The following is a 22,176-nucleotide window of genomic DNA, read 5'->3' as shown; positions in this document are numbered from 1 at the left end:
CTGTAAGCTCCGCGAATGGAGAAGATACATTTCCTCCTCTTCTCATTTGTGATCTGAGTCGAAACTGTTTCAGACTGTTGGAAAAACCTGCTTAGACCCACCCAGTGTTTAGCATTTTATGCCGTGTGAGACGTGATCTTCACATTGGAAAAACCTATCAGGTTGTGTGAGGCATTTGTGAGAGGGCCATTTTCTGAGGATGTAACCATGAGGAAAATTCACTCAAATAATTGTTGTCTCTATGTAGTCATCAGATGCCTTTTTTGATCATGTCCCTTAATTCTTAAACCTTAAACCTTAATCTTTTTTTTTTTTAAAGATTTTATTTATTTATTTGACAGAGTTCACAAGTAGGCAGAGAGGCAGGCAGAGAGAGAGAGGAGGAAGCAGGCTCCCTGCCAGGCAGAGAGCCCGATGTGGGGCTCGATCTCAGGACCCTGGGATCATGACCTGAGCCGAAGGCAGAGGCTTTAACTCACTGAGCCACCCAGGCGCCCCTTAATCCTTAATCTTAAACCTCAACCTGTAAGGTAGATTTTGTTACCCCTGTATAACCAAAATGACACCTGGGGCATCCTGATCCCTTGAGATCTGGACAAGTTTGGTTTGATCTCCAATCCATTGGAGGAGTAGATTTACTCTCTCTACCCATGACTTGGCTGTGGGACTCGCTTTGGCTAATGTGCTTGTGGGCAAGATGCTCAGGAACTTGAAATGTGCTTGTACCACTGGGCTTACAGTCTTGTGTGTCCCTGCCATTTCCATGACAAGAACATGCCTAGGTGGGCCTGCTGGTCCCAAGAGATGACGGAGGATGGGAGGCATGTGGAACAAAGCTATGCCACCCTGCAGAGCCCATCCTGGGTTGGCCAGCCTGCAGATTCATGAGCTAAATAAATGTTTACTATCATTTTCTGAGAGAGTTTGGGCATGCTTGTTATGCACCATTACTGTGGCCATCTTGATCGAATCCAGTCTCTCACTAGCTGTGTGACTTGGACAGGTTGGCTTCTTCCATGGAGACCCACAGGAGGAAGGCAAGGCTTCGTAGAGCTCATGGAAAGCCTGGGGTGAACCCAAGGAACGTTCTGAGAATTTCTTCTAGTTAAAAGTCCTGTCCTGTACTCACTTGAGGTAGGACATCTCTGGGGGAGAATATTCTAACCTCTAGGGGAAGAAAGAAGCCACAGTGCATGATAGAAAAGACACAGAAGGGATGGTGGGGCTGTAGGGAGCCAGGCCCTCCACCCCCAGGGTTGCTGCTGAGAGCCTGGAGGATCTGTGCCTCTCTGCAAGGCTGCTGGGCAACAGGTACACTCCAGTTCCAGAATTACACTTGTTGGTATGCTAAACACATTCACACGCCACCACCACCAAAACCCACTTGCATATGTGCACAAGGAAGTATTGTCAGATGATCAACGTAGTCTTGTTTAAACAGCTAAAAATTAGAAATGGCTCAAATGTTCCTGGCTCGGGGGACAGCACGGCACATCCTCTGATGGTTAGCAATAATGAAGGAGCCCTTTATGGGCTAATGGGGTTGAACCTTGAAGACACATTGCTGAGTTCAGTACATAGAGTATAACATTTGTGTTGAGAAGCAAACAAAACTGACCCGAACACCACACAGGCAACTGGGTAGCAGTGGTGTCCTCAGGGGGAATTGCTAGGGGAAGGGATGGGAAGGGGTAGTCAGAAGGACTCCAGCTTTCTCTGTAATGTCACAATTTTGAAGAGAAGCGGGTCTGGGTTGGAACCTCAGCTGTGTCACATACTTAGGCTTTTAACTCTGGGCACTTTGTGACGCTCTTCAGGCCCCAGCTGGTGGGGATGTGAACCTCTACCTGCCAGGGCTGACTGCTGGAAGAAATGAGCTCGTGTCTGTGGAGGGGCTGACATCATGTCTGGGCACAGGAAGGGGCTCATATAAATGTCAGCTGAAAGCAAAGGATGGGGTCAACTGGGAGGCATGTAGCCTAGGCTGCAGGTCCCTCTGGGGCTGTATTTCCTTGGGCATCCTTCCAGGACTACTGGACACCTAGATAGAGCCCTGGCAAGGCCCCAGCAAGTGAGGGCTTTGGCCCAGCTGGGCCAGTGCTCGGCCTAGCCCAGTGCCATCTCAGGACATGAGAGAAGCCATGTTGTGTTCTGTGACCCCGAGTGGGGAGATCAGGAACATGATACCAACACCTGCAAAGACCTCCAAAAAACAATAAATTATGAATGCCTTGTTGCTGCTGGCTGAGTGTGGGAGACTTTCTCCCAGTCACCCTCTAGGCTGTTAGTGACAATTTAAGTCTCCTGAATTGTCACTGGAATGCTTGGAATCCTAAGAGGTCTGTGTCCTTGGCTGTCAGTTCCTGCTTGGGTGGCCTGGAAAGAGATCCTTCAACTGGACAGTGAAGACGATAAATTGGCCCTCAAAGCTCCAGAGGGAGTTGGGTCAGCGAAGCGAATTGCTGGCTGCTAGGCTGAGATGGGTTCCAAATGGATTCCCTCAGTCCAGGCTTCTGAGTGCTCCCACCCACCCTCCACACTTCTAAGTTTCAGCACTGCCCCAGCATGCCCCAGGGACGTATCCCTTCAGAAGGTCATGGCTGCCATGGCCACATCCTCCTCTGGGTTCCCAGCATGGAGCCCAGGGTCTGCTGTAGAGCATGAGATAGATCCTAATAAAATCCTACAGCCCACCCTCCCCAGCAGTGGGGCTGCTCCCTCACCTGGAGAATGAATGACCCCTCTGTAACAGACCTTCTCATTCCTGAATTTTCCAAACTAGAGTCTGAATGAACTTTCCATAACACAGACCTCATCACGTTAGGCCCTCCTCATGAAGACTCTTCCATGCTCCCAAGGCAGCTGCCTTGGGGGCCTGCTCTCACTCTCTGAGGTAAGCCCTTCTGGACTCCCTGGTTTCCTTTCCCTCCTCCCCCATTTGTCTAGCTAGCAATAATGGCTTTGCTCCTCTTCGGCTTCCTATTGGTGGAATCCACACCTGTTGGAATAGGATTTTAGATTGTGATTCCCAGGTTCCAGCCCTGGCTGGTTGCCTATATAGCACCCCACTATTCATCCCCCATTGCTATAGTTCAGGGGACACTGAATAAAGACTATCATTTTCTCCCAACCAGCTATAGACTCCATCAGCTACTCTCAACTTTCCTAAGCCTCCCTTAACACAGCTTTGTCCTTTCTTCCCTGAAAAAAACCCTATCACTTTGAGGGGCCCCTGGTTGACTCAGTTGGTTAAGCATCTGCCTTTGGCTCAGGTCATGATCTCAGGGTCCTGGGGTCGAGTCCCACATCGGGTTCCCTGATCTGCAGGGAGCCTGCTTCCCCCTCTGCCCTTCACCCTGCTCATCTTCTCTCTCAAATAAATAAATAAAGTTTTCAAAAAAAAAAAAAAATCCACTTTGAGCCAGTCAGTTCCTATAAGCTTTGACTGAGATAACTCATAATCACTTCTCTGTCATTGAGGTATGCCTTTTTGTATTTGCTGCAAGGCCCAAAGTTCAGGACTCTGCAGCCTCCTCTGGTCTCCTCCCTTCCCTCCGAGGGGACACTGTCACTGCTGATCTCGAATCTGGCCAGCTCCCTCTCTTCAACTTTCAAACCCTTTCATTGGTGACTTTGGGATTCCTTCCTGGCCCCAAATCCATGAACCTCTTCTTGTCTGGTGGCCTCTTACTTGCTCCTCAACCATCTACCCAGTTGCAGACTCTCTCAACCACCAACTTTTCCATTTGAAAGCTATCTTTTTCTCTTCCCTAACACAGGCATCTGTGCAGCTGATGACTGCGGAAGCGTGGCCTTCCGCAAACCCGCACCGAGAGTCCACCATGTATCTGGCCCGTGGGGCCAGCGGACAAGGGCCTGATCCTTCTGACAACCCGTCCTTCATTGCCGGTGTGGGGTTTCTCCAGTCCCTTTGAGAGCTCCTTGACTTTTTAAGGCAATTGCCGGGTTGGCCTTTACTCCAGTCTTTTACCATAACTCCATTTCTAAATCAAGACACACCATGTGATGAAGTTTGGGGAGTGTTCCTCACCAGGAAGTGAAAAAATAAAACTGCAAGGCAGCATCTGTTTTGATCGCTTTATTGGAACATGATGGTAACGCAGAACATGGGTTTGGGGGCCCACAGCAGAAGCTGCCCTCCTCTAGACAGCATGTACCCCACTTCTGCAGCCAGCAGAGGCTCCACAGAACCTCCAGAAGGGTGGGGGCAGCTCAGCCCAGACCTAAAGGAGGCCCCTGCCATGCCGGGGGCAAGGTTCGTGGGCACACGCTGGGCCGGAGCCCCAACCAGATGAGGCTGCCACTAGCCAGACCACATCTTAAGCCTCCAATTCCTTGGCTGTGACTTAGAGACCCACCTGCCTCAGGGAAGGGATTCTGGGGCTTCTAGAAGGAACCCAGCCAAGAGATTGAGCACCTCTGAGGGTCATGGGGCAAATCATGCCTTCAGGTGTTTTGGCAGATAAACTGCCAAAGCCCTTGCTTAAAGCTATGTGCCAAACACCCTTCTAGGGGCTGGATATACAAAGGTCAGCAGAAATAGGCAGGGCCCATGGCCTCCTGAGTGGGGGAGACAGACAAAGGGGAGGGAACCACACAGATGACTGTAAATCACAAACACGCAGTGGCTTCTGAGGCCCGTTGTGGTGTGTGTGTGTGTCGGGGGGGAGGCCTGACCTAATGGGGTGGGTCAAGGAAGACTTCCTTAAGAAGTGGTATTTCAGTTAAGCTCTCATGGCCAGATGGGTGGGAAAAGCATTCCACGTCATGGAAACAGCTCTGTGCATGGCCCTACATCGGGTAGGAGCAGGAGGATAAACAAACAGAAAGGAGAAGCCAGGAGGATCAGGGCAGAGAGACAGAGGGCAGTGTGGCTGGAGGAGGCCGGAGGGCCACGTCAGGCCTGAGCACGCAGAGTGGTGGCCCAGGAGAAAGGTGGTCACCTGCATGCCACATGTGACCACAGCAGCATTTTGCTTAGCCTGCTGTGGCTGTTGGGTGGGGGCGGGGGTGGGCAGAGGCCAGTGGGGAACGCGGAGAGCTGTCAGGAAGCTATCTCAGTTGTCCTGCCCAAGGGATGGCAGTGGGGCTGAGTGTGGACAGGGCAGGAAGAGAGAATCAAGCAGACAGTTGGGACCTGTGCAGTTGGGACGCGAGAAAATGGACCATGAGGAGCTGACCCTCAGGCTGCAAAGCCGGCGGCAGCCTTGTGTGTGAGACAGGGAAGCTGGCAGAGGAACCAGTGCAGGGAGAAGGTCAGAGTGTGGTTGCGGACAGGCTAGAAGAGAGGCGCCTTTGGAACACCAGGCAGAGGGGTCGGGCATGCGGCTAGGAGTGGAAAGCTCCCAGGGGAAGCCTGGGCACAAACCTGTGAATTATTTCGTCACAGGTAAATCTCCTGGTGACTTGAGTTACAAGGGTACACATGAGGCCACAGTGGGACAGAAGTGAATGAGAAGAGTGAGGAGAGAAGGCTCGTGGGACAGGCACACCGGACAGCGGGAGAGAGGACGGCCACCAGCCGGCCCAGAAGGCCTGGGTGTGCACGAAGGGGGACACCACTGGGGGTTCGTGGAACCAAGGGAGGAGTGGGATCAGGGAAGGGCCGTGGTTATTGGGGAGAGTCCAAGCACACCCCGTTCCTCTGGGTGGCACCACCCCCATTGCCTTGGGTCTCTTCAACAACCCTGTGAATAGCAAAGGGGATCTTACCCTCTTGGGTGGGAGTCAAGAGCTGCTCAGAGAGATCACTACTGATCCACCCAAGGTCCCACATCCAGCAGAGGACACTGTGTGGTCAACTCCCCACCCCCCAGTGCAAGCTCTCCCTCTGGCTCACTACCCCCCCCCCCAAAACCTGCCCCTGCTATTGGCTCTGCTCCACACCCGCTCTTGTTGATGGAAAGCACCAGAGAGGGCCAGTGCTGCAGCATGAAGGGACCCCTCAGGCCCCAGGTCGGAGCCCCGCTAAGAGAAGGGTGGGCTGAGTCAAGACAACACCTTGCTCTCTCCTCAGCAGCAGTGCAATGTCAGGTCAAGGATGCGGGCTTGAGGCCTGGCTTTTTGCCCACACTCCCATTCCCTTGTTCCTTCAACAACTATCTTTTGAGGGCCTCCGAGGAGCCAGGCATGCGTGCTAGCTGAGCTCGACCTGGGGCGGACCCCAATCTTCCTGAACACTCAGTTTCTACCTCTGTAAAGTAGGTTGGTGATTCTTGCCACAGGTTCAAAGGATTACGTGAGCTCCTGCAGTTGAAGTGCTTAGCACACGGCAGGTGCTCAGTGAAGGCAAATTTTCTTTCTTGTCTTCCCTTCTCTTCCTTTCTCTTGCCTTTCCTTCATCCCATAGAACCTGTGAGGGAGTGACAGGCTAACTCTTTATGGTGACACCCCTGCTGCGCTCAGAGGGCCTGCGTGTTCCTGCGTGGCCAAATCCACGCACACACCTGTGCACACACCCCCCGTACTAGCCATCTCGGCTTGAGACTTGGGGCCAGCCCCAACGTGAGCTTTGAACCCATGGGATTCAGGGGACCCATGCCCAGGAGAGTTCTGAACATCTGCTGAGAATGCTGAGCACCGGCCGGGCTGCTCTGCATAGACCTGAGGACCCCAGCACCCCACTGTGTGCTCCAGGAGTCCCTAGACTCAGGCTAGGGTGCCTCCTTGGTGGCTCTGGGGGTTTCTGGGTCCTTAATGGCTCCAGGAGTCCAATCTTGGTGACCAGAAGCAGTATCTTGTGTGTCCTGGGCCGGGTCTACACAGCCTCGGAGGGCAGAGTCCTCCCCGCTTCCTGGGGTGGTATCCTCAGTGGCTCTTTGGACAGCGTCTCTCCTGGCTGCTCCTCTGAGGGGCCTCTCATGTGTCTCTGGAGGAACCTACGCCCCCACAGACTCTTGCAGCAGCTTAGAAGGTTGCCGGAGCACAGCGTACTGGAGAGCGCGGGCTTCCTGAGGAGACACAAGCATAGGTCAGGGCTGACAGGACCATGGAGCAAGGCCAGCGGGCACAGGGCCCACCCTCTGGCCTTTGCTTCCTCTGAGCCAGCCCGGGGAAGGGTGGGGTGGGGTGGGGGAACCCTTCCTTGGCCACCAGGGCAGCCCACGTGCCGCAAGGACATCGAGGGCTGCATTCAGGAGACCTGCTCTCAGATCTCACGCCTGCTTCCAGCATGCCGTGCGCCCCTTAACTCCTCCGAACCCTAGGTGGGGGAAAAACAGCCACCTTTCCAATTCTTGGAAGGACTAAGTGTTATAAGATATATACCAAAGTATGCCACACCTTGCCTGGCTCACACCAGGAGCCCAATTAGTGTTTGCTGTTTCTCACTCTCAGTGAAATGATTCCTTGCATGGCTTGAAGGGAGGCTGAGAAAAGACGCCCAGATTTACTCAGCCTTGCCTTACAATCAGTTGTGAGCACATCCATCTCCATTAGAATGTGTGCTCCCCCAAAGGCAAGGCACTAGCCCCCCGGCAATTACAGCTGGCAGATAATAGTTACTCAGTTAATGTCCTCGGAGTCAATCTGATCAAACAATAGATCTCGAACACTGAGTTAGCCAAAAGCTTGGTAGGAAAGCTTTTAAACAGGCTATTTGGCAGACATTTTTATGAAGAAGAGATTTCCTTCCCTTCGGGGCATACAAAGTTCCTTGGAGCTATTGCCTGCGAAGGTACAGATAGCAGACCAGCTTTTCTCTTTAGCTGCTTTCAGCCAGTAAGAATTCCTTTATCATCTTTATTTCAAGTCAGAAGGAAAGGCTCAGTGTGGCGCTCCTGTGTCTTCCGCACCCAACACCTGCAGATCTCCCTTTAGAACAGAGAACAGGAGGCAGGCTCAGAGGTGTAAGCAGGCAACTGGGCCTGGTCCAACTTTGATGACATTGTTTCGTGTGATTGTATCTATGCTCATGAGCTCTTTCTGTTTTCCACCAATGATACTGTTTCCATTAATAGTGACAGTATAAAGTTTCCTCATATATTTTAGTGAAAACAGCAAGTTGGTGTAGAGATTTAAGAGCATATAATATAGGTGGGACAAGACTAGGGGCTGGACTGGATGGGGAAGGGAATGTGCAAGCGACCGTGGTTTGGGGAGTGTCATTCTGAGACCCCAACACATCCCAGCTTCCACTTAGCTCAAACACAGGAGAAGCTGAGTACTGTGTGGTGTCCCTAGAGACTGTTTCTGGGGTCTCTGCCATCCCAAGACAAAAAATCTGGCTTCAGCTCTGTCTAAAGCCAGGACCTCTACCTCCTTTCTGGCTTCCCTGCCTAGGCTGGAGTGGTAGCTTTCCTCGTCAGCTTCAAGCTGGGAGCCAGCCACTGCTTGGTCCTGAGACACTGTGCTTCCTAGGATGTCCATGAAGATCACACCTGGCCTCCGCTCCCACGATCATCTGTGAAGGTCATCTGGCTGCCAGAAGAATCTATCTCCCTGCTCCTCCTCCCTTCTACATAGAGAGAGGGAAGAGCATCGAGCTTCCCTTTGGCATCTGTTAGATAGATGGATAGGGGTTATGGATTGGGATGCCTGACTTTGTAAGATACAGATGACAGCTGTCCCCGACACCCCAGATCCCCTCAGTGCTTAGGTAGGCTCCAGCCTGGCCACTGCTGAAGGCCGCCAGTGGCCCAAGCACTCCCTGGAGGTATGGCCAGCCCTTCCCTCCCCGGAACACAGGCCCTCACCTGGACCTCAAGGTTATACCCCTGGCACGTCAGAGGCCCCATCCTTCGTGCTACCAGGCAGGTTATCTACTCTTGGATTAACATTCCAGACGCAGCTCTGATCAAGCGACTTTCCCTGAAATTACCAAAGAAAAGCTAGCTTTGGCTAGGAAATAACCGGCTCCCTTCTAAAGAGCTCACAGATCCCTTAAAATAATATTACTATGGAAATATCACATGCTCCTTGTAAAAACTTTGGGACAGACAGATGAACAAAACAAAGAAGATAAACATCTCAAATAACTCCTCTTCTCAGGCATATCTTTGTTACATGTTGGATCTGTCATTAAGTATTTTTAAATGAAGTACATCATACATCCCAAAAGACTATATAAAAAAACAAATGTGCATGGTTTAAAGACTCTTAAAGAATACTAAAATGGATACCACCTTTCAGGTTAAGAGACAGAATTTACTAGTACCTGATTTGTCCCAGCAAGTACTTAGGTATTGAAACAGCCTACTGGGTCGTTCTGCCTACACTTTATTTATTTATTTATTTATTGGCAGAGAGGGGGGTGGCAAATTATAGCTTCATTCTTTTTATAAAATAACGATTGATTCAGCAGCATTGGCATTTTCTAAATTGGGGCTAAATCTGGATGGTCTGTCTGGAATAAGGCTGTTCATGGATGACAATTGTCTCGAGATGAATCTCTTCTCTGCCTCACATGCCTTCCTTTGGCAAACATCGACTCCCCACAGCATGTGGCCGGGTGGGAGGGCGATCATCGGGCCCCACCTCCCAGATGCCTCTCCATGTGGCACCTGCGACTGCTTGAGGGGTGAGTTCAGAACACAGCCAGGGAGAAAAAGGGTCCCTCCCGTGACTGCTGCACCTTTCTTATGAGACAGAGAAGCTGGGAGCCCATGAAATAAGGCAGTCAGTGGTTCTCCTACTGAATTACTACCACTTGCGACCAAAAGACTTTTGCCCAGGGGCGCCTGGGTGGTGCAGTGGGTTAAGCATCCGACTCTTGGTTTCTGGTCGGGTCATGATCTCAGGGTCATGATTTCAGTCTTGGGATTCTCTCTCTCTTCTTCTCCCTCTGCCCCTCCCCCACTGTTCAGGCTCACTCTCTCTCTCTCTCTTTAAAAAGAAAAAAAAAAGATTTTTGTCTAATATACCAACACAGAGTATTATTTGAGGTAGACTATTTCTGGTAATAATATAGTCAGCAAAACAACCTTCTATGACAGTTTGTAAACACAACCAACTGGCTATACTTTATGACGGTAACAACCCTCTTCAACACTTGATACCTGTAAACAAAACAACTTTTACAATATTTTATAATTGCAAACACAAGTTTAACATGACTGGAAGGGCTCACCACTTATTTGACATTTTGAGTGCATATAAAGGCTTGAAAAATACTGGCTTAGTGGGGCACCTGGGAGGCTCACTCAGTTAAGCGTCTGACTCTTGGTTTGGGCTCAGGTCCTGATCTCAGGGTCCTGGGATCCAGCCCAGACCCCAGACAGGTTCTGCACTTAAAGGGGAGTCCCCTTGAGGATTCTCTCTGCCTCTGCCCCTCCTCCCACTCAAGCACGGTCCCACATGCTCTCTCCAAAATAAATAAATAAATCTTAAAGAAAAAAGAGAAAAATATTGGCTTATTTATCAGTTAATACACAGTTTCAGATACTAAAATTTTGATTACTTAATGCAGTTAGTGGGTTTTGGGATACATAATCTCTCAACATACATCTCAATCATTTTCACCTAGGTAATAAGCATTAATTTATATAATTTACTCTGGAATTTAAAAAAAATTCACCACTTGTAAAAAACAAACAAACAAACAAACAAACAACCCAGAAAAATCCAAAGAAGGATTAAAACTATAAATCAAAAGTATTTAAAATTCAGATTTCCTTTTATATAAATGAAATCATGTTTTATGATTTTTTTCCTCTAGCTACCTTTTATTGTTGTTGAACACTCTATTTTTGAGATTAAATTGTTTATGTTCCTATAGTTCATTTTCACTGCTGTATTCTATTATGTGAAAATACTCCAATTTACTTATCCATTCACCTGTTGATAGACATCTGAGTTGTTTTCCATTTTTTTAAATCATTTCCCTTCTCATACTTGTTTTTGAATTTACATGATAATGGCCTCATCAAAACCCTGATAGAGTTTGAGCAGAATTGGAATGATCTATTCCTAGAGTATTTGGTAGAACTCCTTTGCAAAACCATGTCATACTGGTGTTTCATTCACTTTATTTATTTCTAATGATTACAGGACCATTCCAGTTTTCTATCTCATTGCAAGTCAGTTTTGGCAAGTTCTGTTCTGCTAGAAAATTTCCCCCTTATCTGAGTTTTCCCTTGTTTGGGGCATAGAATTGATTACAGCATTCATATTCGCTTTCCTAATCTCTGTGTCATCTAAAATAATATCCTTTCTAAACTCTTAATATTGTTTATTTATGATGATTGTGATTGATTTCTCTTTGTAGTTCTGTCAATTTTACTTTATGTATTTTTGAGGCTAGCTTATTAGGTACCTATGTGTTTAGAATTATTATTATCCCAGTAAATAGAGTCTTTTTTCAAAATATTGTGACCATCTCTATCTTTAGTAAAATTTTTTGTTTAGCATTCACTTTGTCTGATATTAATATAGTTACCCACATTTCCTTTGGTTAATATTTGACTAGCATATTGTACTTTACTTTCCTTATACTTTCAATATTTTTGTTTCCTTAAGTCTATTTCTTCTAAAAACATTTGTTTTGGTTTAAAAAAAAATCTGACAAGCTTTGTTTTTCTTACTTGGATAGTTTATTCCATTTACACCATGTATTGTGATTACTGATAATTTTCACTAATTTCTTCAGTGTGGTTTTGTGTTTTATATTTGCCCCACCTTTTCTAACTTTTCCTATCTTTTCTTGCTTTGCTTTAAATTGCCCCTTCTCCCCTCATTCTCTTTCCTTCTCACTTTGTGGAATTTCTGGCCTCTTATAAAATAATTTTAGCATGCATATTTAACATAATAAAGTCTAGTGTCGTGGAGCCCGCCCCCTTTACTTAGTTTGCCATTCTTGTCAAATGTAAATTGGGACGAGACACTAATAAGCTAAATTCCAATACTGTGTAGACTCTATTACATTATAGAGTCTAGAGATACCAATATTTTTATAGGTTTAATATTCTTTGGCCCCCTTCATAGCCCCATGGTGCATGCTGCCGAGCCCTAAATCTGGAAGCTGGGGGATGTTAATGGGGGTTCTCAAGAGCACATAATATGGGTTTTGCCACACAGTAAGTGCTTATGGTAAACAACTGTCATTTTCACCTTCCCATTATCTATTCCCCTTCTCTTGGTAATAGCACTTTGATTCTTTGGAATCCAGCCTTCCTCGCTCGTTGCCCACATGAGCAAGGTGGGATTCACCTCTTATTCTTTGCCCTGGCTCCAGGTGCGTTCACAGAGTCAGACATAGGACCCACCCAGCCAATGAAAGTCTGAAACTTTTTTGTTGGAACAGTAAAAAAGAGATACATTTTCCACTGGAGTTGCTAAGACGGTAAGATATGAGCTTGGAGCTGCTGGTGGCACCACTGGGAGACTCTGAGAATGAGGTGAATACAGTGTAAAACTGAGTTGAAAGCTGGAGAAAGGCACATTTCTGATGACATTTACACATTTGGATCCAGCCATGCTTGAAGCTCCCCTTGTTTTCTTCAGATTTTTTTTTTTAAAGATTTTATTTACTTATTTGACAGAGAGATTACAAGTAGGCAGAGAGGCAGGCAGAGAGTGGGGGGCAGAAAGCAAGCTCCCTGCTAAGCAGAGAGCCCAATGTGGGACTCAATCCCAGGACCCTGAGATCAGGATCTGGGCTGAAGGCAGAGGCTTAACCCACTGAGCCACCCAGGTACCCTTGTTTTCTTCAGTTTTATGAGCCAGTTCCCCACCTCCACCAATCCCAGCCTCTTTATTTTATTTATTTATTTTTTGAGAGCAAGAGCAAGTTCACATGTGCATGAGTGTGGCAGAAGGGGTAGAGGGAGAGAGAGAGAATCTTTTTTTTTTTTAAGATTTTATTTATTTGACAGACAGAGATCAAAAGTAGGCAGAGAGGCAGGCAGAGAAAAGGGGAAGCAGGTTTCCTGCTGAGCAGAGAGCCCGATGCAGGGCTTGATCCCAGGACCCGGGGATCATGACTGAGCCAGAGGCAGAGGCTTAACCATTGAGCCACTCAGGTGCCCCGAGAGCAAGAATCTTAAGCAGGCTCTACGTCCAGTGCAGAGCCTGATTCGGGGCTTAATCTCATGACCCAGAGATCATGATCTGAGCCAAAATAAAGAGCTGAATGCCTAACCAACTGAGTCACCCAGGCACCCCCCCTTCCAGCCTCTTTCCACTGGGTTTCTGATCCTGGCAGTCAACAGTATTCTGATTATAATACGCCTAGAATCTGAATTTGAATCTGAATCTCATCTTTTCACATTGAGGGTGTTAGAATATATTCAGCCACCCATGGTACAGATCCAGTTTCAGCACTACTCTCTCTATAGGAAGCCTTGCTCAGGCCCTCTCTGAACCTCGGTTTTCTCCTCTGTGAAACAAGTCTGTAACAGCATCCTCACAGGACTGCTGTGAGGACTACAGGTAACAAGTGTCAGTGCTCTTCACCACTTCTGTCTCCTGCATAGAGCACCAACGACCACACACACACAAACCTGCCATCACTTCCATGAGTGCTTTTGCCCGTGTCCCACTGCTAGAGATGTCTTTATGTTCTTTGCTGACGATCAACTTCTACTTCTGTTTCAAGGTTCTGCTCGAGCATCACCTTCCATGGGAAGCTGTCTCTGAGGCTTCCCAGGATCGTGGAGCCCCTCCCAGCTCCTACAGCACCGAGGCCCTGACCTCCTGGGGTTAACTCTCAGTTGACTTGTCTGTCTCCCAGACTAAAGGCAGGCGCTGGACCTTTCATCTTCAGCCCCACTGTCCAAGTTTCTAGTAGGTGTTCAGTCATGTGTGTGAACATGAAAAGCTCAACCAATCCCAGCTTCAATAGTGATTCTCCCATGTTCTGACTTCCCCAATTCACAGATCATCAGAAACTGTGTGTGGTGACTCATGCTGCCTTTATTTCTATATCCACCTCCCTGCTGCTGGCTGGGAAAAGCCTTGTGGACAGGAACCCCGGGAGGGGCAGTGAGGGATGCTGACCATTTTAGCCAGCAACTCTGAGACTCACCATGTGCTGGGGGGATGGAGAAAGCATGAGCGTTGGGACCAGGAGTCCTGAGTGTGGTTTGAGCCTTCCTCATTCCCCCGCTGTTGGGTCTCAGGACAACTCCATCTCTTTCTCAAGTCCCTGTCTTCATCTGTAAAATGGGGATGATCCCAGTGAAAGGGCTGGAAGAGGAAGGTTCCTCCTCCTCCTCCCTTGTTTCCTGCAATAGGCGTGGCCACTGGCTGTTTTGTTCCTCAGGCTCCCTAAGAGCTGGAAGTTGAGGGACTGTGTGTTGAGGGTCTGGGCTGATCTCTGAACCCATTTCTGTGCCCAACCACACAGCAGAACCGCTACTGCCATGTGTCAGCTTTGCCTACATCCTGGGAACTGGGTCACCGAAACTCCTTTATGGGGAAAAGGAAGTAGAGGAGAAGAGAAAGGAGAAGAGGCTCTCTCGTTCGCGGGGAGCCAGCTGTAACCCACCAGCGCTCTTTCCCCTGCCTTAAGCTTTTGTCAAAGTCAGGGGTGACCCTCTTCTCAGGGCCAGGCTTATTTTCTGGTTGTTCTGGAATAAGCTACGAGGTGGACATTTCAGGACACTGGACTACCCAGACGCCAATCAGAGCGTCATTTCCACATATCCTTGTTTTCTATCACAAAGTGATACCGCCCGATACGCGGGGATGACCCAACTTCAGGCCTCCGCTCATGAAAGAAATTAATTTTTCAGCTCTACTCAGAATCTTCTGGAAGCAGATACAGAGGGTTTGCCTCCAGCAGCATCTGTTTCCAAGGGCTAGTGGCGAGGTCTTTTGTCCTTCAGCAGCAGGTATCACGGTGAACTGGGCGGAGGCTTCCTCCTGGAGTTTTGTACACACACTGTGCTCATTTCCAGAGAAGGTGAAATTTATCTAAGAAAGGCACCCCGGAACTCCCTGGGATGTAGTTGAGATCTGGAGGTGACAGTCATAAGCCAGTGACCCCTTTTAATTTTTCCCTCATGACAAAGGAAACAGATGGTGAGGGTCTGAAAGCTTTGGGCTCATCAAAGGGATCTTAATTATTAGGGACATCTCGGGACACCCGTCCCTGAATGCTGAATGCCTGGGACCGCTCTGGGAGCTCGGTGAGGGAGGGGTCGGCTATGACTCTGGCAGTCGTGAGGGGCCTGGCACAGAGTAGGCATCCTGCACTGTACTGGTGAATGAGTACATGATCGACAGGAACTGGTGTTTACTGAGTGCTCACGTGCTAGGTCCTGAGTGGGCTGTGTGGCATCCTTTTTCTAGTTAACCCTCCCGGTGGTGCTATAAGATGAGTCCCATTTCACAGACCAAGAAACTAAGGCTCTGGGGGTTAAGTGATGTGCCTAGGTCACTCAATAACAAAACTCAAATAGGAAACAACAGCTCTTGGCTCCCACGTACACACCTTGCCACTGTGGCCTGCTTCTTTCTGAGGACCAGGCGAAATGAATTGGACAGAACAGGACCGAGGTTAAAATGAGAGACGTGGCGATGGTCAGGGAAAGGTTGCTGGTCTCCGGTAACTCACAGGTGTGAGTAGCTATGAACGTGAACACACGTATGCGGATGGGCAAGTGAGTGTGTGCTAGGGCCCGAGTGTGTGTGGGTGTGCCTGGGCAAGATGGTGGGCACAGAACCGTTTCTGGCCCCGGGGATCAGGGGAAGTTCCGCGGAGCAGGTGGCCTTTGAGTTGGGCCTGGGGCAATGAGTGGAAATCGAATGGGGATGTCAGTAAGGGGTGGGTGTCTCTTCAGGCAGAGAGGGCAGCCTGGGCTGTCTAGTTCATCTGGAACAAAAGGAGCCTGCGGATGCAGTGGGAGAGGAGACGGAAAGGGGTCCTATAGCTGGAACGGGAAAGGCCTGCTAGACGGGTTTGCCAGCAACCTGGCAGGCCCTGGAGTGATGCTGGAGGCTACGGAGCCCAGGAGTGTCAGTAATCAGCCGAGGAACAGTCTCAGCTTGTGGCCTGGACTGGCCCTTCTCCGTGATCTCACACCTACGTGGGTCAGTGAGATTGTACCTGAGTGACTGCCAGGGATAGGGTGGCTGGTGGGGAGGGAGTGTGACCCTTTGTCACAGGTGCTCACGCAGACGGGGACGGCCAAGGCTGCAGGGTGCGGGTCCGGGCCATTTTCATGGGTGTTCTCTTGAAGGCCCTAGATCTCCAGTCATGTTGAGCATTTCAGGCGTCAGGTCTTGGCCTGCCACATGGACACTGCTCACATCTTGACGGATGAGAGGAGGAGACCTTCGTGGAATTAAGTGACCTGACCAAGGTCGCAGAGTTGGTGGGTAGAGGAATGGGGTTCTCACCACGTCTCTTTGGTCCAAAGCCTGTGCCCTGAGCCCAGAGGGCAACCAAATGATAGTGCCTTCTCGTTCTGGTTCTCAGCATTTTGTGAGTCTGAGCTCAGTTAAGCCACATGCAAACCCCATGGGGGAAGAGCTAGGATTTTCCCCATTTGATGGAGGAGAACACTGAGGCACGGAAAGGGGAGAAATCTGCCTGAGGTCACACAGCCAGTAAGGGGAGCTGGGTATGTTACAGTGCACTGGGCTTGTTGCGTGAGGGCGTGGGGGGCCCTACTTCCATTCAACCCCTCCGCTGCCTCCACATCATCCGGTTCCTGGGGCTGCACTGGAATTGCCAAATAAAAAAGTGAGGACAGTACTCACGCGTCAGGCACTCAATACTGAACTACACAGCACGCGTATGACACACACAATTGAGTTCTTAGCACTAACAGATGAAGTCTGGGCCCAGAGAACTTGGGTCACTTGCCCAGAGACCCACAGTGGGTAAGTGGTAGAGCCTTGAAGGAGCCCCATGTGGCCCAGCTGCGAAGCTGGAGATGTCCTACCCACCCTGATCCCTTCCTGTATGCAAAGCAGCTTGGGGAGCCCAGGCGTCACCCACGCAATTTGGGTCACATTCAGTTCGCCCCAGTCCCAGGCTTGTGCTCCCCTGCCCTGCAGCTCAAACCCTCCAGTGATCCCCATGTGACTGGATGGCTTGCCCAATCCTCTCCTTGAAAGTATAGAACGTTTGGTAAACCTAAGAAAACCCCAAAGCCCCTGCTCACATAGCCCAGGGGGTGCTTGCCAAAAAGGAACCATGGCACCCGAGTCAATCCTCAAAGTCATTTCCGATCACCCATTCTGTCCCACTTCTGTGAGGCAGGTGAAATGTCATGCCCACTTTACAGATGGGGAAACTGAGGCTCAGGCAGGCCTGCCACATGCCCATGTTTGGGTGCTATCAGGTGCAGCATCCTGGGCTCAGCTCCCTGTATCAACACGCTGGTCTCTTCAGGCTGACTTATTTGATCTGAATGGCTGAGGACGTGGATGTGTGTCAGGCTGTCCCCTCTTTGATGTCCTTCTCAGTCCTTTCAAAGATTCTCAGCTCTTCCCTGTCCCCTCTGCCCATCTGAAAAAGCCGTGCATCTATGCCCTGCCCTAGCCAGCAGCGTCTCTTACAACCCTTCCAGGATGCTCTCCCGACTTGGTTTCGAGGAAGTGATACCTTCCAGTGTGGTCGGTGGCAGGGAAGCCTGGCAGCCTGTCTAGAAAACAACTAGGCAAAGGGTGACAAAAAAAAAAAAGCTTAAAGTGTCCCTCCCCTTCTACCAGTAATTCTGTTCCCAAAAATTCAGTTTCTAGGGAAATAATCTGAAAGAAACAGTGTTCTCTGCATGGAGATATTCATTACAGGGTTGCTTATAATAGCAAAAAAATCTGGAGACCACAGCAAAGTGCAATTGGGAAACATTTCAGTCAACCAGGTGGCTCCTCATGCATTCCCCCCCGCCCCACCAAGCAAAGTGCGATGGCCTGGTGTTCACTGGGGACGCCCCCATGTGCCAGGCACGGTTCTCCAGACTTTACATTTATTGTCTCCTTTAATCCTTGCAACCTTCTGAAGTGGGTCCTGGCAACACCCGCATTTTACAGACCAAGAAACCGAGGCATGGAGAGGTTAGGTAATGTGCCCAAGGTCTGTCTGACTCCAGCAAGCTCAACTGCTCCCAGAGCCGTGGTAGTGACTAGTCACTGTCACCAGGTAATTGGTTGTTAAAGGCAGGCCAGTGTGCCAGGTGTGTGACGTCTCACCTGAGATACTATTTTGAGATGTCAAGGGCTTGCTTGGCAAGGTAGTAGAGTGGGCCCCCCAGTCACTCTCCTTTGGGGTTATAACTCAGATTGGAATTGAAGTGGGGGGGTCACTGGAGGATGAGTGTTGGGGGGCTGAAAGCACAGGGGCTTGTGCCCTATCCTTAGTGGAAGCCAGGACAAGAAGGGGCCTCTGCAGACAAGGCAGAGAGGAGGCTTCAGCCTAATCCTATACCCCAATTCCTCTGCTTCACAGGGAGTGAAGGAGGTCCCCCAAATCTCATGGATCTACAGGGAGCCCCAGCATGTGGCTGGGCATTGAGGCCTGCCTGCTGGGGGAGTCTAACGAGTCTGGGGGCCTGCAGCAGAGGCCAAAGCCCCTGAGAGGATGTGGTTGGTCCTCATCAGTGCCAGGGAGAGCCCAGGAGCAGGTGATGTGTCCCTGGGCCCAACCATGCCACAAACACCAGGGATGGAGAAACTGGCGTGACAGGTCTATTGTGGTCCAGAGGACGCCATGGGAGTCAGACAGCCTCTGGGAAGGCTTACCCGAGAGGGAAGGAGATGGGCAGGGAGTGGAGAGAATCTTGTTTTGAGTTGGTTCAACTTCCAAAGTCACTGTGTTTCCAGCGGGATGTGACCGAGCTCCCTGACCTGGAAAGTATACGCTTCTCTCCACCATGGTGAAATGGTGGTCCACGGGCACCATGAGCAGAACAAAACAAAGAATCTTCCACCTGTGCAGGCTCAGGGCTGCTCCATAGGCTGCTGTCCCAGCCACATGCATTAACAGCCTTGCTTCTTCTCCAGCCTGCGGTGGAGGTGCTGTAAGGACGAGCCCCACTTTTCAGATGGGAACAGAGTTTTAGAGAGGGAAGGACTTGCTCAAGGTCAACCAGCCAACAAAATTGGGGAGGTCGGCTCAGCGCTCTCTCGACAGACCACAGCACTAAATGGCATCTCATTCCCTATGAGGGCACCCCTCTCCCCATGTTCCTTTGTCCAGAATGGCCCCTCTGCTCCTCAGCTTAGAAACTACCTACTGGCCTTCAGGGGTCAGCTGAGATGTCGCCCCTTCCAGGAGGCTTTCTCTGCCCTCCCAGCCCAGCCCCCACAGCAAGGGGGTCTGAGCACCGATCACATGTGTCTGTACCCCTCCTTGCTCTTCTAGGGTCTCCAGGAGTGTCTCTTTCTGTCCCATCCAAACCCCTGCAGGAGAGTGTGCCCTTGGTAAAGGACGAGTGACTCAGTCACTCAGTAAGACTTTGCAGCCCCTAAAACAGGAGACATGTGGCCCTGCTGAAGAACTCGCAAGTGTGGAACCTCTTTTTGGCCATGATATTGAGGCCACATCTGCTCATGAAGAACACAAAGGGGGAACAGAGCCATGATCTCAGGGATTGCATAAGATGGTAACAGGAATGGTGTTTCTCCTTGACTTTCAATCTTCTGGTTCCCCTTCCACAATAATTTCAGTATTTATAAATACTGTGCTTCTAAAGTCATTGTGGAAAGGGAAGTTCCCACTTTCCTTCCACTCCCACTTCCATTGTGGAAGTTCCCTGAATCCTCTGGGCATTGGGACTGCCTCGCCACCCACCCCGAATGCCGGTCCCTGGGTGACAATGGTATGTCGTTCAGTCCTGGAAGGACGAAGGCTGGAGTCCCATCCATGGGCAGGTGCTGCCCAAGCCTGCAGCCCTCCCTGCACGCTGCAACCTTCTGCATTGATCAGTCTGCAGCCGCAGACCCGCCAGTGCGCCCCAGAACTACCCACCCCTTCCGCCAGCTGGGACAAACTCCCCAGGCTCCCTCCTTCCTATCTCTGAGTGGAGAGTAAGTCATCCATGAATCCCAGGAGAGCCTCAGGGGCTATGGACACCCTTCAGTGCACAGTGGGTCTCAGGTGTACCCCATCCCTGTCCCCGACCCCACCACAAACAGCCCCTATGGGTTTCACGAACTGCCCCCAGAGTAGAGATCTCTGCGACTCACTGCTGTCTCTTCAGGAGCCGTGGCAGCCTCCAGAAGTCTTAGCTCTCTGACAGATGAGGAAACTGGGACGCGGAGAGAGACGTGATACACAGGCAGCAAGGAATCCAGTTCCCTCATCCACCAGGGCGGGGGTCCCTCGGCAGTCCTGTGGCACACCTGCTTGGCTTGGGCTCCCCATGTGTACTCACAGCTTGGGGCGTGACAAGGACACATTTTACTGAATTTGCCTCCGCACTCAGAACAATTTATTAATATGAAAAAGATGTTCTTTGCTGCCCTTGCCAGAAGATTCTTGACACAAACACATTGGGGGTTTGGCATAAATTCTCTCTCTTGTTAAGCATTTATATATAATTTGGGTTGAAACTGTTCCTTGGGCCTGATCCAAGTCCCTCATTTTCAGAGGACAGATGTGAGACTCGGGGGTCAGGGCCTGACTTGAACAATTTGAGGGCACAGCTGCGACATGAGTCCCCAGTGCCTGCCTTTAACTTCCCAGTTGCTCCTGTAGCAAAGGGGGGAAGGAAGGCAGGCAGGCAGGCAGGCTACCACTTTCTAAGCATCTACTCTGTGCTCAGTGCTCTGTATAAACTGATGCTAAGCCTTACTGCTTGTCCACATGGGGAGGCAATTCTATCCCCATTTTGCAGATGAGCAAGCTGAGGCTCAGAGAGCACAAGCCACCTTCCCAAAGTCACAGAGCAAGAGAGTGCTGGGGCTGAAATTGACACCCATTTCTTTCCCCTACATCAAGGGCTGGCAAACTATAGCCTGCAGGCCAAAACCAACCTACCACCCATTTCTGTTGAAATGGTGAGGGGAAAATAAATAGAAGAATAACATTTCACAACAGATGAAAATGATATGGAATTCCCATTTCAGCATCTGTAATAAAGTCTTATTAGAACACAGCCACCCCCATTCATTTACGTACTGTCTGAGGCTGCTTTCGCACTCTAAGGGCAGAACTGAGTAGATCTGCAAGAGAGAACAGATGGGTTGCAAAGCCCAGACTATTTACTATCTGTTTTTTTGCAGATAAGATTGGCTGATTCCTGCCCGAGGCCATGCAATTTCCCAGAGGGCCTGGAAAGTCTGCAGGGCGTCCACTGTCCCTGCACAAGGACACCAGGGCTTAAACCTAGGCCTCCTTCTGCTTGGCAAGTCCTGTGCCCTGGGACTGGATCCCCTGGAGAAGGGCCCTCCTCTAATTTATTCACTGGAGTGTTCACCTTCCCCTTTTTTCTATGGGTACAAAACTAATAGCAGTGGCCCCAAACGCACAGTTCCCCTTCCATTCCCATCACAGCCTCTAAGAAGGCAAAGTATGTCCCATCAGATAGATCTGCAGCAGCAGAAGTGGATATGAAGGTGAGGAACAAGCAGGGGCAGGGGTCTGCATGAAGCCAGAGGGAGGTAGGAGGGATGGCAGAAGCTGGATCCTCTAGCTGAGTTCAAAGGCAAAAATCACCAAGGAGTTAAATGAGGAGTTCTCTACCTTTCAAGTGACTCCGGGCGGCCACTATTTATTCTCTGTGACTTTTAAGGCTGTAAAAGGTTTCCCACCTCCTCTCTCTCTCTGCTTTCCTTCCCCTGACTTCCCCTCTAGAGGTGGGAAGGGAATCTCATTCCTGAAACTCTCCGCAGAGACAGAAGATGAAAAGGATTAACTCTTTGCTGTAGCCTGTCTGCTCTGCCTGGCAGTTGTACACACGTGTGAGCTGTGCAGGCGTGAGCAAAGTGTTCTGGGCCTCCCTTGGGCAGGAGGCCGGGACAGGGGCACCTGAGGAGTCCATGACATAGTCTCATGCCTAGGGCTCCCCACTAAGGCCAAAAGCTTCCATAAAGCCCAAGGGTTCTGTGAAGGAGAAATCCGACCATGGATGGAGGAGGGGAGGAAAGAAGAAACAGGGAAGAAAAGAAAACAAAGTGAATGGAAGAAAGAAAGGAAGAAAAAGCAGAAATAAAGAACTTGGGCAACATTACTCTCAGTGAAAAAGCAGGTCCAAAGACCACACATTATATGGAATGTCCAGAATAGGCAAATCTGTAGAGAGAGAAGATAGATTAGTGTTTGCTTGG

General features: G+C 49.9%; 1 protein-coding gene across 4 annotated transcripts in view; it reads right to left on the bottom strand.

The window, feature by feature from the left end:
* Positions 1-4,084: 4,084 nt before the first annotated feature.
* Positions 4,085-22,176, bottom strand: part of HRH2 (histamine receptor H2) — a 54,565-nt gene continuing 36,473 nt past the window's right edge. For 2 of the 4 annotated variants that reach the window (XM_059417390.1, XM_059417389.1), the window contains one exon: positions 4,085-6,971. In XM_059417390.1, coding sequence (XP_059273373.1) covers positions 6,779-6,971 — 193 coding nt within the window. In that variant the 3' untranslated portion in view covers positions 4,085-6,778. Of the gene's footprint in view, positions 6,972-8,713; positions 8,830-13,981; positions 14,112-22,176 lie in introns of those variants that run through there. The other 2 variants (XR_009407452.1, XM_059417391.1) reach the window with 2 other exon arrangements.

This window comes from Mustela nigripes, chromosome 12 (genome assembly GCF_022355385.1).
Source record: "Mustela nigripes isolate SB6536 chromosome 12, MUSNIG.SB6536, whole genome shotgun sequence".
NCBI classification, from domain to species: domain Eukaryota; kingdom Metazoa; phylum Chordata; class Mammalia; order Carnivora; family Mustelidae; genus Mustela; species Mustela nigripes.
The sequence above is the reverse complement of the archived record's forward strand: the minus strand, read 5'-3'. Positions and strand labels throughout refer to the sequence as shown.